Here is a 16,884-nt window from a genome sequence, read left to right on the forward strand (position 1 = left end):
CCTTCCACCTAGAATATTCTTTTCCTCCTTGACTTTTTTTTTTAATATGAAATTTATTGACAAACTGGTTTCCATACAACACCCAGTGCTCATCCCAACAGGTGCCCTCCTCAATGCCCATCACCCACTTTCCCCTCCCTCCCACCCCCCATCAACCCTCAGACTGTTCTCAGTTTTTAGGAGTCTCTTATGGTTTGCCTTCCTCCCTTTTTTTTCCCCTTCCCCTCCCCCACGGTCTTCTGTTAAGTTTCTCAGGATCCACATAAGAGTGAAAACATATGGTATCTGTCTTTCTCTGTATGACTTATTTCACTTAGTATAACACTCTCCAGTTCCATCCACGTTGCTACAAAAGATCATATTTCATTCTTTCTCACTGCCAAGTAGTATTCCATTGTATATATAAACCACAATTTCTTTATCCATTCATCAGTTGATGGACATTTAGGCTCTTTTCATAATTTGGTTATTGTTGAGAGTGCTGCTATAAACATTGGGGTACATGTGCCCCTATGCAACAGCACTCCTGTATCCCTTGTGTAAATTCCTAGCAGTGCTATTGCTGGGTCATTCCTCCTTCACTTTCAATTCATACCTTCAGTAAGTCTCATGTCAGGTGTCCTCTCCACTAGAAACTCTTCCCTAACCACCACCATCTGAATTAAGTGTTCCTTCCATGCACAGGATAAGCCTTCTTATCCCATACAATTGAGAGAGAGACGGATGACTAATTACTCAACAAGGTTGCTTAACCCAGAGAATCATTTTAAAATGATACATATATACCTTCAATATTTTGTTTTATTTAAAACATAAATTCACATGAACTAACTGGTATTTTGGTGTAGAGTGAGGGCCTTTAAGTACATGCATCTGCTAATAGGAATTAAACGTCTTTCGTCTTTCTTGCATAACCCCTCCTGTAAGGCCGTGGCTATGTCTTTTTCAGTTCTTTATAAACTGAAGTAACAACTGAAAGATACCTACAAAGAAATGAGTGCAGTTTTTTGGTTTTACAATTCCCCCTAGATTCTTTTATTGTTGTCTCACCATACCTAATTAACAGCAATTATTTTTCAATATACTTCCAAAACATTTATTAAAAAAATCAAAATTTTTGGGGCGCCTGGGTGGCGCAGTCGGTTAAGCGTCCGACTTCAGCCAGGTCACGATCTCACGGTCTGTGAGTTCGAGCCCCGCATCGGGCTCTGGGCTGATGGCTCAGAGCCTGGAGCCTGTTTCCGATTCTGTGTTTCCCTCTCTCTCTGCCCCTCCCCCATTCATGCTCTGTCTCTCTCTGTCCCAAAAATAAATAAACGTTGAAAAAAAAAAAATCAAAATTTTTATATTCACGTATCATCAATTTGTATATTTAAATTACAGAATTAAAACAATGGGTACAACTTGACAAACATGTAGAAGCAAATGGCTTTTTAGAGGCAGCACAGCATAGTGGTTAAGAGCTTGGTCTCTAGGGGTGCCTGAGTGGCTCAGTCAGTTAAGCATCCAACTTCAGCTCAGATCATGATCTCGCCATTCAAAGTTCGAGCCCCATGTCAGGCTCTGTGCTGACAGCTCAGAGCCTGGACCGGCTTCGGATTCTGTGTCTCCTTCTGTCTCTCTGCCTCTCCCTGCCCGTTTTCTTTCTCTCTCTCTCTCTCTTAAAAATAAATAAACTTTAAAAATAATAATAAATAATAAAAAAGAAGTTGGTCTCTAGAGCCCAGCTGCCTGGGCTCAAATCCTGGCTCTACAACTACTAGCTAATTGAACTGGCACAAGTCATTACATTTCTCTGTACACCAGTGTCCTCATCTCTAAAGTAGAGATGACGGGGTGCCTGCGTGGCTCAATCAGTTAAGCATCTTGAGTCTTGATTTTGGCTCAGGTCATGATCTCAAGGTTTCCGGTTGAAGCCCCATGACAGCGCAGAACCTGCTTACAATTTTCTCTCTCCCACTCTTTGCCCCTCCCTGCACATGTGCACGCATGCATGTGCGTGCACACACACACACACACACACACACACACACACACTCTCTAAGTAAACAAAAGGCTTGTTTTTAGTAACAGCAACAGCTACCTTTCAACACCACACTTCTCTCTTCCCATTACTGAATCACAGAATAATATATAGAATACTTTAATAAGTACTCATGAAATACTTGTGGAATGAATGAATGAACGAACCTCCCTTGACCAAGCATCACTTGGCAAGAAAGTTCAAAAGTTTATGCTTTCAGGCACCAGAACAACTTTATCTTCAGTATTTTGGTTGGAAAATTCTTTTTAGCTTTAATTAAATCACTGCCTTCCGGGCATCTGGCTAGCTCTGTCAGTGGAGGGTGGGACTCTTGATCTCAGGGTTGGAAGTTCGAGCTCCACATTGGGTGTGGAGATTACTCAAAAATAAAATCTTTAAATCTCTGCCTTCATAAATAGTTGTCTCAATTTAAATGCCTTCTTGATGACTCAGGGTCACTTTTATGGACATTAATTGTTACTAATGCCTTTAGAGCTCTCAAGATTTCAAGTACTGTTTTCGTAATAATAAATACCAAATATACACTGGTATCTGACATGTAACACTAGGAATTTATTTCCAAATACATGCAAAACGATTATCTAATCAAAACTACATTTTGCTACCTAAAACCTCAATCACTTCACACTCAATGTATCTCAAACTTAAGTCATCATCAACACCTCACAATTATCTTACCAAAGCTAGTGGATCCACTATCACAAACTTGAAACCTTAGAGTCATTTCCTTTAGTATCCATAGTCAAGCAACTACTAAGCCCTACTTTACCTTTCCTCAATATCTGCCAAATACCACTCTAGCTCAAGTTTATTTTACCACAGGCTTTGATGACCTCAATAGACTTCCAATACCTTATCAACTACACTCGATCCTGCAAACTAACCCCTTTAATTCCCTGTCCAAAAAATTTTGGTGTCCCCTAAATCCATCTCTCAATCCCAGAATAAAATTCAAATCTTTTCAGATGACTCTTAAAGGAAAAACAAACAAAAAAAACAACAACAACAAAAAAAAAAACTAGCCTCTACTCACCATCTACTAAAAATCTCATTTGAGGAAGAGGACAGCATGTGACAACTTCTTTCTGTATTTCAACTCACAATTAGTAGAGGAAGTAACTGAGAACACTGCTGCTCTGACTTACAAAAAAAAAAACAAAAAAGATCAGCAGAAATAATGGAAACTCGACAGGAAGCAACGATGTTAAGAATTTAAGATCAACAATAAAGGCATGCCCTGTAGTCTATCATTCAGAAAGGCAAAAATCTCACAATTCCTCATAACATATGGCTCTGAAAGTCAGAATGACTCAAGAGACTTTGGAGGTTCCTGGCTATGCAACTGTAAATATAACTTATGAGGGAAAAAATGTTGGTTAGTATAATGGCCTGGATAGTATCCCATCAAAATCCATGTTTACACAGAATCTCAGAATGCCATCTTATTTAGAGAAAGGATGTTTGCAGATCTAATCTGTTTAAGATAAGGTCATACTAGACTAAGGAGAGTACACACAAAACACCCAGAGAGAAGAAGGGCATGTGAAGACAGAGACAGAGACTAGAGTATTGTAGCTTCAAGTCTAAGAACACCAAAGATCAGTAGAAGCAACCAGAAGTTAGGAAGAAACAAGAAAGGATCTTCCCCTAGAGCCTTCATAAGGAGCATGGCCCTGCCAACACCCTGATTTCAGACTAAATGTATATGCAAAACAGAGTTGCAAAACATGTGAAACACAAAACTAACATAACTAAAAGGAGAAATGGACAAATTCACCATTACGGTTGGAAATTTCAACACCCTTCTCATAAGAATTGATAGAACTAGACAGAAAATTAGCAAAGATCTACAAGAACTCAACACCAACATTAATGAGAATAAAATCTAACTGACATATGTAGAACACCCCATCTCACAATAGTGGAATATGTTCAAGTGCCACGGAATACATACTAAGACAGACAATGTCCTGGCCATAAAACAAACTTTACAATAAATGTATAAGGACTGAAATTATAGTGCGTTCTCCTACCATCATGAAGTCAAACTAGAAGGCAGTAACAGGATGATAAAAGGAAAATCTCTTCCCAGTATTTATTGGGCAGCTAAACAACACTCTTTTAAATAACCCATGGGTCAAATAAGAATTCTCAAGGAGGGGCACCTCAGTGGCTCAGTTGGTTAAGTGACCTGATTTTGCCTCAGCTCATGATCTCATGGTTCATGGATTCAAGCCCCACATCAGGCTTCATACTGACAGAGTGGAACATGCCCCTCCCTCTCTCTCTCTCTCTCTCTCTCTCTCTCTCTCTCTCTCTCTCTCTGCCCCGCCCCAACTTGGTCTCTCTCTCTCTCTAATAAATAAACTTTAAAAAAAGAATTCTCAAGGAAAATTTAAAAATATAGTGAAATGAACAACAACAAAAAAATACTACTTATCAGAATGCCAAAGTAGTGCTGAGAGGAAAATTTAAAGCACTAAATGCACATGTTAGAAAATAAGAAAAGTTACAAAACTCTAAGCTCCTATTTAATGAAACCCAGAAAAAGAACACCCCCCAAAAAAGGCAATAAGGAAGGAAAATGATAAAAATAAGGACAGAAATTAATGAAAATGAAAACAAAACAAAGAGATCAATGAAACAAAGAGCTCATTCTTTGACAATATCAATGAAATTAACAAACTTCTAGCAAGAATGAAAAGAAAAAAAGAAGAAAGGCACTAATTACCATGTTGATAGCATGTACCCTCTTAAAATGTGTTGAGAAGGATACTTTATATCTGGGGTACTCTTCCCAAAAACCCTTAACTCTGGTCTAACCATGAGAAAAGTAGCAGACAAATAAATCCCAATCGAGGGAAAATTCTACAAATTGTCTGACCAGTAGTACTCAAAGCTGTCAAAGTCATGAGAAATACTGAGGAAGATGAAGAAAACTGAGAAACTATTCCAGACCAGAAAAGTCTAAGGATTCATGATGACTAAATATAACGTGGTTTTCTGGGTGAGATCTCAAATTAAAAAAAAAAAAAATTTTTTGGAATGTTTTATTTATTTATTTTTTTTCAGAGAGTGAGAGAGAAACAGAATGCAAGCAGGGGAGGGGCAGAGAGAGAGGAAGACACAGAATCTGAAGCAGGCTCCAGGCTCTGAGCTGTCAGCACAGAGCCCAGTGCAGGGCTTGAACCCACTAACAGCGAGATCATGACCTGAGCTGAAGTTAGAAGCTCAATTGGCTGAGCCACCCAAGTGCCCCTCTGGGTGAGATCTTAGAACACAAATGGGACATAAGCAGAAAAATCAGTTAAATCTTAAACAATCTATAGTTTAACTGATCATATCATACCAATGATGGTTTCTTAGTTTTGACAAATATATTCTGGTAATACAAGATGTTAACAATAGGGGAAACTGGTTGTGATGTATATGAGAACTTTGTACTACATGTACAACTTTTCTGTAAATCTAGGACTATTCCAAAATTAAAAATGTATTCAAAAAAGTAAATAATTGAATAAATTACTGTTTTCAGAGTACAAAAAAAAACAGGAAAAGATGAGCTCATTAACAGAGGCTGATACTTTAATGTTAACAAAAATTCAGAGAATAAAGAACTCCTAATTCCTTCTTTGTCTCTGGTCTTCTACTTCAAGAATTTAGCTTGCACAAAACTGAAAATAAAGCAAAAATTTTCTACAATGAATAAGTGTTACTTTTTAACATTAAAAAATTAATAAAAATAGAAGGCTTAAGAAAAAAATGTACATTGGTGCAGGGAGAGTAGAAGACCAGGATAAGTTAAGAAATTTCAAGAATGTATCTAAATGCTCTAAATAAAATTATATTTTCTGGAAAAGTAATGTCCAGGTTAGTGGGAAATTTTTCAAATGAGACCAATGAACTACTCAAGATATTCTCTGAAAAATCAGAGGAAATGACACAGCCAAAATACTAGAAAGAGGTAAATATTCCAATTTTCAAAAAGGAAAAAAAGGCAGACTAAAGAGCTGGATGTCTATTTAGTACAATGGTTTAGTCACCAACAGACATCAGGGTACATACATTAACCTATTTATACATTAAAACAATCATCTCACACAAATTTGACTTCCTTTTTGACTGCAGAATATTTGGCAGACAGGGTGTAATTTATTTCAGCCAAGTACATGACAAGCTGCCTCATGGAAATCCCAGGGACAAGCTAAAGAAACATTTAAGACAATAAAAATGGAAAAAGATTTCACATGTACACTACTAGCCTCTTTTTCAGTCCTATCCTGTTCAACATTTTTTTTTTGTAACTGCCTCAGATAAAGATGTGGAAACAACATTCATCAAACAGATTGGTGACGTAAGTCATAAAGCAGTAACACAAAAAACAGATCTGGATTCGAAGCGATACTGAAAGACTGACTCTAGAAGGTGAAAATGTAAAGTGAAAATAGGCCTACATTTGGGCCATAACTCAAATGCACAAATATAGGACGGCTTACTGGCAAGAAGAGACTTTTGGATATTTAATTCAGAGTCAGCTCAGTATGAGTCCATTACATACAAAGAATCTGGCATGCCTGCCCAAAACAAAATAGAATCTAATGAGACGGGTCATAATACTGCTGCACAATGCCCAGAATATAGACAAACTGAAAACTGCTAAGAAGAGTAACCAGGGTCAAATATAAAACAGAGTTAGTTTATTGGTGGAGAGGGAGCAGGTTTGGCCTGAAGAAAAAAGTTTCATAGGTTATAAGACAGTTGTCTTCAAATATCTGAAGTGATCTCATATGTAAAGAATATTAGACTTATTCTAAATGGAACCAGGGCTAACAAGCAGAATTTAAGGAATACAAATTTAATTTCAGTATAGTAGTAAGGGTGTCATGAGCTGCATTTAGAGTTGAGACTCCCCCCTACCTAGGATGCCAGATGACAAATTGGCAGGAATGTGGTCAAGGATAAGAATGAAGCATCAGGTTAGACTAGCGACCTATAAAGTATCTCCCAATTCCATGATTTGAAGATGCTACTTCCTCGATGCCAAACCTCTGGCTCCAGTCCAAGTGGTTTTTTCATCGCTCCTGGAAGAACTCTTACTTATACATGTACTTTCCTGTATGCATACTTTCAGGCCAGTCTCTCACTCAGGAAAAGGCAAAGGATTTGTCTTTCTAAACTTTATCCACCTACTAAAAACAAACCTAAATACTGTAATAAAGACTTCTATGCCTACCCTAATCTGATCTCTCTTCTGGATTATGCAATATTTCTAGTGCCATCTGTTCGGCAATAAATTACATACCACCCTCAGACACCGCTTCTCTCTTAAACTGTTATTTAATCTTTTATTAATAATTTCTCTCCTCAGCTAAATTAAAAGCTTCTTAAAGCCACACACAGAAAGTTATACTTTATATTCTCCATACCTTGAAGGACACATAGCAGATACTCAAAAATAACTTTGGTTTTCAATACTGGAAACATTTTTTTAGAAAATTGTTTTATAAAAGGCATGTTTTCATAGGTAGATGGAAAATTCACTATTCAAATCTGAACAGTAACTAATATACATGACTTCTGGTTCAGAATTACCAGAATAAGATACTGCCACTCACTGATAACATATTCTAACCACAGAATTTTTCAAAATGGTCAATAATGCTCAGAAAAGTTCAAATTTTCCAGCCTAAACAAAGAGCTTGCTGAAGCTGCCTTAGAGCAAGAAAAGATTAATAAAACCAAACTAGAGAGTGAAAAATGTCAAGCAGAAATCATGGTAACTCAGGAAAAAAGTCATTTATTTATTTAAATGTAAAAATGTATTGATGTGTGATACTGAGGCATATACCCTGGAATACAAATTAACATGTAAATTTGTGGGGCACCTGGGTGGCTCAGTCGGTTAAGTGTCAGACTCGGTTTTTGGCTCAGGTCACGATCTCGAGGTTCATGAGTTCAAGCCCTGCGTGAGGATCCATGCTGATGGTGCAGAGCCTGCTGGGATCCTCTTTCTCTCCCTCTCTCTCTGTCCCTCCCCTGCTCATGCTCTCTCCCTCCCAAATAAAGTTTTAAAAATTGAAAGAAAAAAAAACACATAAATCTGTCACATAGAGCCTAGAACATGTGCTCACCCCCCAAACTAACAAATAAAAGTCCTAGGCAAAGTAAAAAGAGAATTCCTTATCAGCCTAGGTATTTTAACAAAGATTAGGAAATACTCACTGAAGATTCAGGATCTGATAATTCATCCAATAATTTCCTTGCATCCACCACTGCTTGATAGAGTCTCAAATTTTTGCCATCAGAAGCAACAAAGCAAGCACTTGCAGAATTGCAATACGTGCCTAAAGAAAGCAAATGCTCTGCATTATATTATGTGGTTTATTTTTATTTTTGGCTGAAGTAGGAGAAACTTATATTCACACTTTTCTTTTTAGGCAGAACCACAGTCCAGAATCATAATTAAACAGATAAAATTAATGGATATAAAATTATTAATAAAAGAATTCAATAGAAAATAGGTGATGAGAGGGGAAAAATTTAAAAACAAATTTTTGAACAAACTTCTGGAAATTCTAAACATAAATCTAAAAATCCTTCTACTAATGACAAATGTAAATCATTTTATGTATTTAAAAAAAAGTTTAAAAGCTCTTATTAATTTCACAATTAAAATGAACACTTACCAAGACAATAGCTGGGAATAAGAGTCGGAAGCCAAGCAACATTAGAGAAGGCTGATGTATGTAAAGAGTTAATTCGAGCCAATTCTGATACTCCTCCAGTGTAGGACAAAGGTCCTATTGGGTCTACACGCCACAGAATAAGTTCACTATATATTGCATTTGGGTCATGAAATGTACGCGTCGCTGCATTTCTAAGAGGTTGTTTTGAGGAACCTTTTATATGTCTTATGGGATCCATTAGTCTACTTAATTTATTGTCTGAGTCCCACTGACAGTCCAACTCAGGAGTCAGCAGAGCATTATGATGTGAAGATGTCAGTAACAACGGCAAAACTGAATGACATGCCAAGTCATTGAGGTGAAATCGATGGCCACAGTATCTAAATTTGTGAGATACAGTCAGAACAGTGGTAAAGGCAGACTTATCTGCAAAAGTGACTGCCCACTGATTTAAAGAACCATCTATGTGTTTAGAGACCATCATTACTGTGGGAGCTAAAATGTTCATATTTGTACTGTGTGATCTAGAGTATGGTTGTGATCCATGAGGACTGCCTACAGCCATCATCTCGTGGTGTAACAGGGTGTGGGGAGGATCTTTTGTAGCATTTATACAGGCATACATCATGATATTTTTACTAAGAGAGCTTGCATCACCAGACGGAAATGCTACAGGAATCCGAGAAGAGAAAGAAACCTGAAAAACACAATAATATGATTCAATGTAAGTAGTTTTACGCCTCTCAAAAAGTCTTCCAAAAATACTTCTATTTTCAAAATGTCAAATCTCAGTTTCCTAGCAAAAACTATCATTTTCAACCTCTTTATGGTCTAATGCCTTGCCTCTATTTATGTAATATCATATCTCTATTCACAGCCTAAGAGAAGCCTGAAGAAAAAAGTTCAAGTGCCTTGCTTGTACAGCTGAATGACCACAACCACAACTCTAAATAGAAATGAAGTTCAGGAAGATAACAGAAAAAGGTAGCTAGATTTAGTTAATAAAACTGGGGGGAGGGGAGCTCATCCTGAGTCACGTTTTTAGGGTAGTTTAAGTTTATTCAAAACATTGTGAATTTCTAGGGGGAAAAAAACCCCAACACATATATATTCAAATAGTCCATATGACATTTCAAAGCCAATTCGCTTTACTTTGAATTAACCAGGTTTATTAAATTTGTGGTCATTGCGGGGCGCCTGGGTGGCGCAGTCGGTTAAGCGTCCGACTTCAGCCAGGTCACGATCTCGCGGTCTGTGAGTTCGAGCCCCGCGTCAGGCTCTGGGCTGATGGCTCGGAGCCTGGAGCCTGTTTCCGATTCTGTGTCTCCCTCTCACTCTGCCCCTCCCCCGTTCATGCTCTGTCTCTCTCTGTCCCAAAAATAAATAAAAAACGTTGAAAAAAAAAAAAATTTGTGGTCATTGATCCCCCCCTTGGTGACAAGAACAAGTATTCTCTTCTCAGTTGCTTCTCAAAACAAATCTTTTGAGTATTTCTGAAAAGATGGTTCATCTGAATAGTATTTTTATTTTTAAGAAATGTAATAATTGCTTCATCAGTAAAATATACCTGGACTTGTCTAAATATTCCAGGATTATATTCATCCAAATACTTTACATGCCACACTAGGAAGGTACCATCTACAGGGTGTATAGTAAAAAGCATGTCAGGATTCTTATTCCATTCAGTTAGCAGCATTTCAATCTTCCGATCAAGCAGGACCGTGGGCAGTGGCATTGGTACACTGGGTCGTGAAAAGGTTCTAGGACTTCCCTCTCTTTCTCCATCTTCATGTTCTGATGATCCTGTACCTGCCTCAGATTCTCTATCCAGGGATAATTCTGAATCAGAAAATAAATTTATCAGAATACACTAATTTATCAGCATATACTAATAATACTATAAAAATTCATCTACATACTCGACTATGTATGCTGTGTATAACATAGCATACTATCTTTAGAAACTATGAATTCTTTTTCCAATTTATGGCTGGGGGAGGCAGGGGTAGAAAAAACAAAGAGGGAAAACATTTTCTAGTCTTAACTGAAATTTACTATTATTTCTTACTTTTAAAGAAATCAAATTTTCATTCATACTATCATTATTACCATTAGCAAAACATGTTCCCCAAAAAAGAAAATGGCTTCCAACGGTTTACATTACTCAAAGCAATATATGTATAACAAAGCATACAGAGCTAGATAGCAGATAGTCAGTAAATATTAATGGAATGAACAGAAAAGTAAAAAAAGAAGAGCAGGAAGGAAGGATTATAAGCTAAAAGTGGTATCACACAAAGCTGTTAACTTGCCAAAAAGAAAAATCTGAAGATGCAATACTAACCATGGTCTAGTTTCATATGCAAACCCCTCTCTCTTTCCTCCTGTGAACGTTCCTCATCTTCTCTATCTCCTTCGTCACTTTCATGATCTACCTGTTTCTCAGAAAGTTTTCGTAATTGCTGCATAAATATTTCAGTAGATGATGTAAAATGAAACTCCTTGTTGTTTAACCAATGAACCACAAAGCCCCCATTTCCATCATCAATGTTAAATACAGTGCCAACCAAGACATTTGGAATATCTGTGGGGAAAAAAGGTAGGATTTCAACATGAATTTTTAATGTCTGTAAAAAGATTACCAAGTACTAATAAGGACTATTCTATACTTATACAGAAAAGGTGCTAAACAAGTCCACTCTAGTAGGATTTGTAAAAACTTTAATTGAATTTAATGGTAAATGTAAATGCTAAGAATTAATGGGATAGACTTAAATTACTAACGGAATTAAATTACTAACTTAAAAATCAAATATACCAAATGCATGAACCTTTATTAAATCCTGCTTTCAGGATGGAGGAACAAAAAAATAAAACAGAAAAGCAGCCATAAAAGACATCTCTGAAATAACTGAGAATTTAAATTTATTTATTTAATGTTTATTTATTTATTTTGAGAGAAAAATAGAGCTCACATGTGAGTGGGATAACAGCAGAGAGAGAGAGAGAGAGAGAGAGAGAGAGAGAGAGAGAGAATCCCAAGCAGGCTCCACACTGTCAGCATAGAGCCCGATGTGGGACTCAAACTAACAAACCATGAGATCATGACATGGGCCAAAATCAAGGGTGGGACGCTTAACCAACTGAGCCACCCAGAAAACCCTAAAGAAATTTAAATTTAAATATGAACTGGGTATTAAAGATTATGGAATTACTTCTAATTTTCTTAGGCATAGTAATGACATTGTAATCATGTGAGAGAATTTCCTTATTATTAGGAGATACCTTCTGAAGTATGTAAGAATGATGTGCCATAATTTACTTCGAAAAGATTAAGGAAAAATTTCACTCAACATGTCACCCTCCTCCGACATATATATACTGAGAGAATAAAGCAACTGGGGCAAAACGTTAGCTGTTATTGTTCTATGTAGAATACATGAGTATTCACTGTACTATTCTTCCAACTTTTCTAAATGTTTGAAACTAAAAAGTTGGAAGAATATAATGCTGAAGAAAAAAGGAAGACAAGCAAATTTCTAAGTACAGCAGGCTTCCTCTATTTGGAGTAACTGAAGTTCACAATATAGATTAGTTAATGTAAAATAGTATAACTTAAAAAATTAATCTCCTTAATCCCAATTCATATTGGAAATAATTGATTCTATAAAAAGCAAAACAAACAACGACAAAAAAACCCCACAAAACACTGTCCCCTGTAAAGACATGAAAGTCTAAAAATCCACAGGGTGGGGCACCTGGGTGGCTCAGTGGGTTGAGTGTCAAACTCTTGATTTCAGCTAAGGTCATTACCCCAGGCTCATGATCCCCAGGGTGGTGGGATCCAGCCCCACGTCAGGCTCCATGCTGAACATGGAGCCCGCTTAAGATTTACTCTCTCTCAGGACGCCTGGGTGGCTCAGTCAGTCAAGCATCCGACTTGAGTTCAGACCATGATCTCTCAGTTCCTGAGTTTGAGCCTTCCATCAGGCTCTGTGCTGACAGCTCAGAGCCTGGATCCTGCTTCAGATTCTGTGTCTGTGTCTCTCTGTGCGCCTTTCCTGCTCACACTCTCTCTCAAAAATAAATAAACGTTAAAAAAAATTTTTTTAAGATTCACTCTCTTCCTCTGCCCTTCTCCCCCACCATGCTCTAAGAAAATTAAATTAAATTTAAATTTAAAAATAAAAATAAAAGTAAAAATGCACAGGATATTCTGGTAGAGTCCTGTTAATAAATACCAATGTTAAATAAAGTTCCAGGTTGTTCTATTTTTCTAATTCCTGGATGACAGTCCTGGTCTTCTGATAAAAATGAAATAAATCATATTAAACAGGACTTGTACATTTAGAATAATATAAAACAACACATCCCCTATGTACCTATGTAGTTTTCTTGCTAAAAATGTTTCACCTAAACCTTAACATAAATATTCAGACTGCAAGATGCTATGAAAGATAACAGAGATAACTTCTTTGTGACAGAAGAGATGTTTTTTGACAGAGAGGAACTATAGAATAGAGTTTAAAAGAAATTACAATCAAATGCATAAAATAATCTATACCTTAATATGAACTATATGTTAAATATAATCTTATCCATGTTCCTTACATGTAATAACAGTATTGTAGTAATGGAGAAAAATCTTTCTATTAGAAGCCACATTTTTTTTTGCAAATAAAAATGTCTATATATTTAAAATAAACAATTAGGAAAAAAAAAACAAAAACCAAAAAACACTGCCACCTATTGCAAGCTATTGTGCTCTATTAGAAGATACATTTGAAACATTTAGGTAATGTCATAAAATATTTAGGGGATAAAGAATAACGACAGTGACTACTTTACTTTGAAATGGCTCAGCCAAAAATTAGGGAAGAGGAAGCAAAGATATACATCCATAGCAGAAGGGGAGAGTAAAAGCATACAAGATATTAATGGGGTATATGGGTATTCACTGAACTATGCTTTCAGCCTTAACATAAATTCAAAAAGTTTCCCGAAGGGTGCCTGGGTGGCTCAGTCAGTTAGTTGAGCATCTGACCTTGATTTCAGCTTAGGTCATGATCTGAAGGTTTGTGGAATCGAGCCCCAGGTTGGGCTTTGCACTGAAAGCATGGAGCTGGCTTGGGATTCTCTCTCTCTCCATCTCTCTCTGTCCCCCACTTGCTCCCACTAGCGCTCTCTCTCTCTCAAAATAAATACACTTAAAATTTAAAAAAAAAGTATCATGGAGAAAGGTGAAGAAGGGGAAGAGTCCTACAATACAAAATTATTTGCATTTAGTAATCAATTTGGTGAAACTAAGTGTTATATTTACATACAGTACCTGTAAATGCATGGTGTTAAATACTTTAACAAAATGATTTTTAAAAGAGTATGTACTAAGTAAAAATGGATAAAACTAGATAAAAGGTGAAGAGTATTTAGTAAAGATGCTGAAAGACAAGGTCCAAGGGCTACAAGAACATATCCAGTACCTACACTCAAACAATGTGAGAGAATACCTACTCACAAGGAACAATTCTGTGATCCTATTCCATTTGATTAGAGTAGTATATACAGTTAAAAAGTCATCCTTTCTAATGTGTGTTGAATTTACTGCATACCATCACTAATTGCATTCTATTTGAAGTCAGATCTTCATCACAGTCAATGATTCAAAAAAAATTTTTTTTAATGTTTATTTTTGAGAGAGAGAGAGAGAGACAGACACAGAGTGCGAGTGGGGGACAGTCAGACAGAGAGGGAGACGCAGAATCCAAAGTGGACTCCAGGCTCCAAGCTGTCAGCACAGAGCCCGACGCAGGGCTTGAACTCACAAACAGTGAGATCAGACCTGAGCTGAAGTCGGCCGCTTAACCAACTGAGCCACCCAGGTGCCCCTACAGTCAATAATTCAAGATAAGTTTCCTTTAAAAAGGTTAAAAATTTACAAATATCTAAAACCAGTAACATTCTGAAAATAAGTTAATATTATAAAGATGATCTTAGAATACAATTAAGATGTGAGATCAGTAAGCAAAATAATGTTTAACCAGCTAGCAAAACACTATCCAAGAGAAATAATGCAAACCACAAATGCAAGGCACATAGGTAATTTTTATTTTAGTAACTGCATTATAAAAGGTAAAAGAAATAAACAATTTTAATATTTTATTTCACCCAATATACATAAAATATTATCATCTCAACAGGTAATCAATATGAAATAAAGATTTTACATTCTTTTATTGTACTAAGTCTTAGAAATCCAGTATGTATTTTACAGCATAACTCTAAATATGGGCTAGCCATAATTCAAGTGCTTAAAGAGCTACACATGGCTAGTGGCTACTGTACTGTACAGCACATATGCAGAGCCATTGTTACAATGTAGGGGGGAGGGTCCTAAAGATCACCTTTTTTGGAACTGTGTTTACTAAATATCATGTCTATATAACCAGACATTTAAACTCCTCTAGGGCGCCTGGGTGGTTCAGGCAGTTAAACGTTAAGTGTCTGACTTCCATGATCTTACTGTCCATGGGTTCGAGGCCCGTGTCTTGCTCTGTGCTGACAGCTCAGAGCCTGGAGCCTCAGATTCTGTGTATTCCTCCCTCTCTCTGCCCCTCCCCTGTTCACGCTCTGTCTCTCTCTCTCAAAAATAAACATTAAAAAAAAAACTTTTAAAAAATAAATTCTGCACTCGGAAGCAATATATCGATTTCCATTCCAATAAAATATGTCTGTAACTTTATACAAATGTAGTTAGTTCTACCAGCAATGTAATATGAAATTATCTATGGGCCTTCTCATATGATTTTCATGCACAAAGAAAATAATGCCCTTAAATAGAAGTTTTCAAACATGCTTTGGCCAACACAACTTGCCTCAAAAACACTTCTCAACCTCATAGCAGGAAATGGGCAAAAAGAAAATACCGAGGTTAGAAGAAAAAATATCTTTCCTTAGTGTAGGAGAAGAAAGTCTATGGGAGCAGAAAACAAGATATGCTGAAATATAAAGAAAACTATGTAAAAAATATATTTAGATTAAGTTACAAAGAAGAGTTGAGAAGATTAATAGTGAAAATATAAAAAGCAGGGAAATCACTCCAATTACACTGCTACCACTTGTGCTCCCAGGTTCAACTAAAGCTCTAATTTATGTAGAACCCTTGCTATATACTAGACAAACAGAGGTGTCCCAAAAATACTTATTTGAAGTTGTTTCCTAAGAATCACTTAGTCTCAATTTAAGAAATGGCACTTTATATTATCTTCCTAATGAATTAAGAAGTATTTTTAAAGGAAACACGGAGTATTAACATAAAATATGGGAGTTCTAAAAGTAGTCTCACTTTTCTATTTATTTATCTCATTTCAGCATATTTATAGGAAATAAAGCTTTACTATTACTTACCTGTGGCAGGATTGATGCTTGCTGCAATGTGGAAATGACACAGTGCATTTGCATGGTGGGAAATGTGTCTCTGAACTTCATGTGTTGCCATCTGGTCAGGCATTAATTCTGTGTGAGTTACAAGAACAGAAGACCTCCTCTGTCCTTTTCTTAAATTTTTCAAATGGTGTATTGTCTAAAATAGAAAAATAATTGCTAAATCCAACTCTGAAAAGTCTAATAAATGCTGATCAAAGTATTTTTGATTATTAAGGATTTTATAATTTTCCTCTCTGTAAAATCTGAACACTTTAAAGGAAACTTTCTTAACTTCAACTGAAAAATTCTAATATATTCACCCCAGTTTTTGTAAATTTTATAGTACAAGGCAGAATACAAGAGTACAAGGCAAAAATACTCATCTACAGAAATTTCTTTTTTTTAATTTTTTTTTTAGTGTTTATTTTTTTTTTTTTGAGAAAGACAGAGACAGAATGAAAGTGGGTTAGGGGCAGAGAGAGAGGGAGACACAGAATCAGAAGCAGGCTCCAGGCTCTGAGCTGTCAGCACAGAGCCCGATGTGGGGCTCAAGCTCACAAACCATGAGATCATGACCTGAGCCAAAGTTGGTCGCTCAACTGACTGAGCCACCCAGGCGCCCCTATCTATAGAAATTTCTATTAAGATCAGGAGTCCCAGGGTGCATGGGTGGCTCAGTTAAGCAGCCAACTAGTGATTTAGGCTAATGTCATGATCTCATGGTTCATGGGA

At 36.6% G+C, this 16,884-nt stretch overlaps 1 protein-coding gene across 4 annotated transcripts in view; it reads right to left on the reverse strand.

Moving 5' to 3' along the window:
* DMXL2 (Dmx like 2) overlaps positions 1-16,884 on the reverse strand; it is a 154,992-nt gene that overhangs the window by 72,718 nt on the left and 65,390 nt on the right. For all 4 annotated transcript variants that reach the window (XM_040492692.1, XM_040492690.1, XM_040492691.1 and 1 more), the window contains exons 9-13: positions 16,135-16,309; positions 11,075-11,314; positions 10,298-10,569; positions 8,731-9,427; positions 8,267-8,388 (exon numbers count right to left, since the gene is read on the reverse strand). In XM_040492692.1, coding sequence (XP_040348626.1) covers positions 8,267-8,388; positions 8,731-9,427; positions 10,298-10,569; positions 11,075-11,314; positions 16,135-16,309 — 1,506 coding nt within the window. The remainder of the gene's footprint in view (positions 1-8,266; positions 8,389-8,730; positions 9,428-10,297; positions 10,570-11,074; positions 11,315-16,134; positions 16,310-16,884) is intronic.

The sequence above is a fragment of the Herpailurus yagouaroundi genome, unplaced genomic scaffold (genome assembly GCF_014898765.1).
Source record: "Herpailurus yagouaroundi ecotype Mexico unplaced genomic scaffold, PumYag 184, whole genome shotgun sequence".
NCBI lineage: Eukaryota > Metazoa > Chordata > Mammalia > Carnivora > Felidae > Herpailurus > Herpailurus yagouaroundi.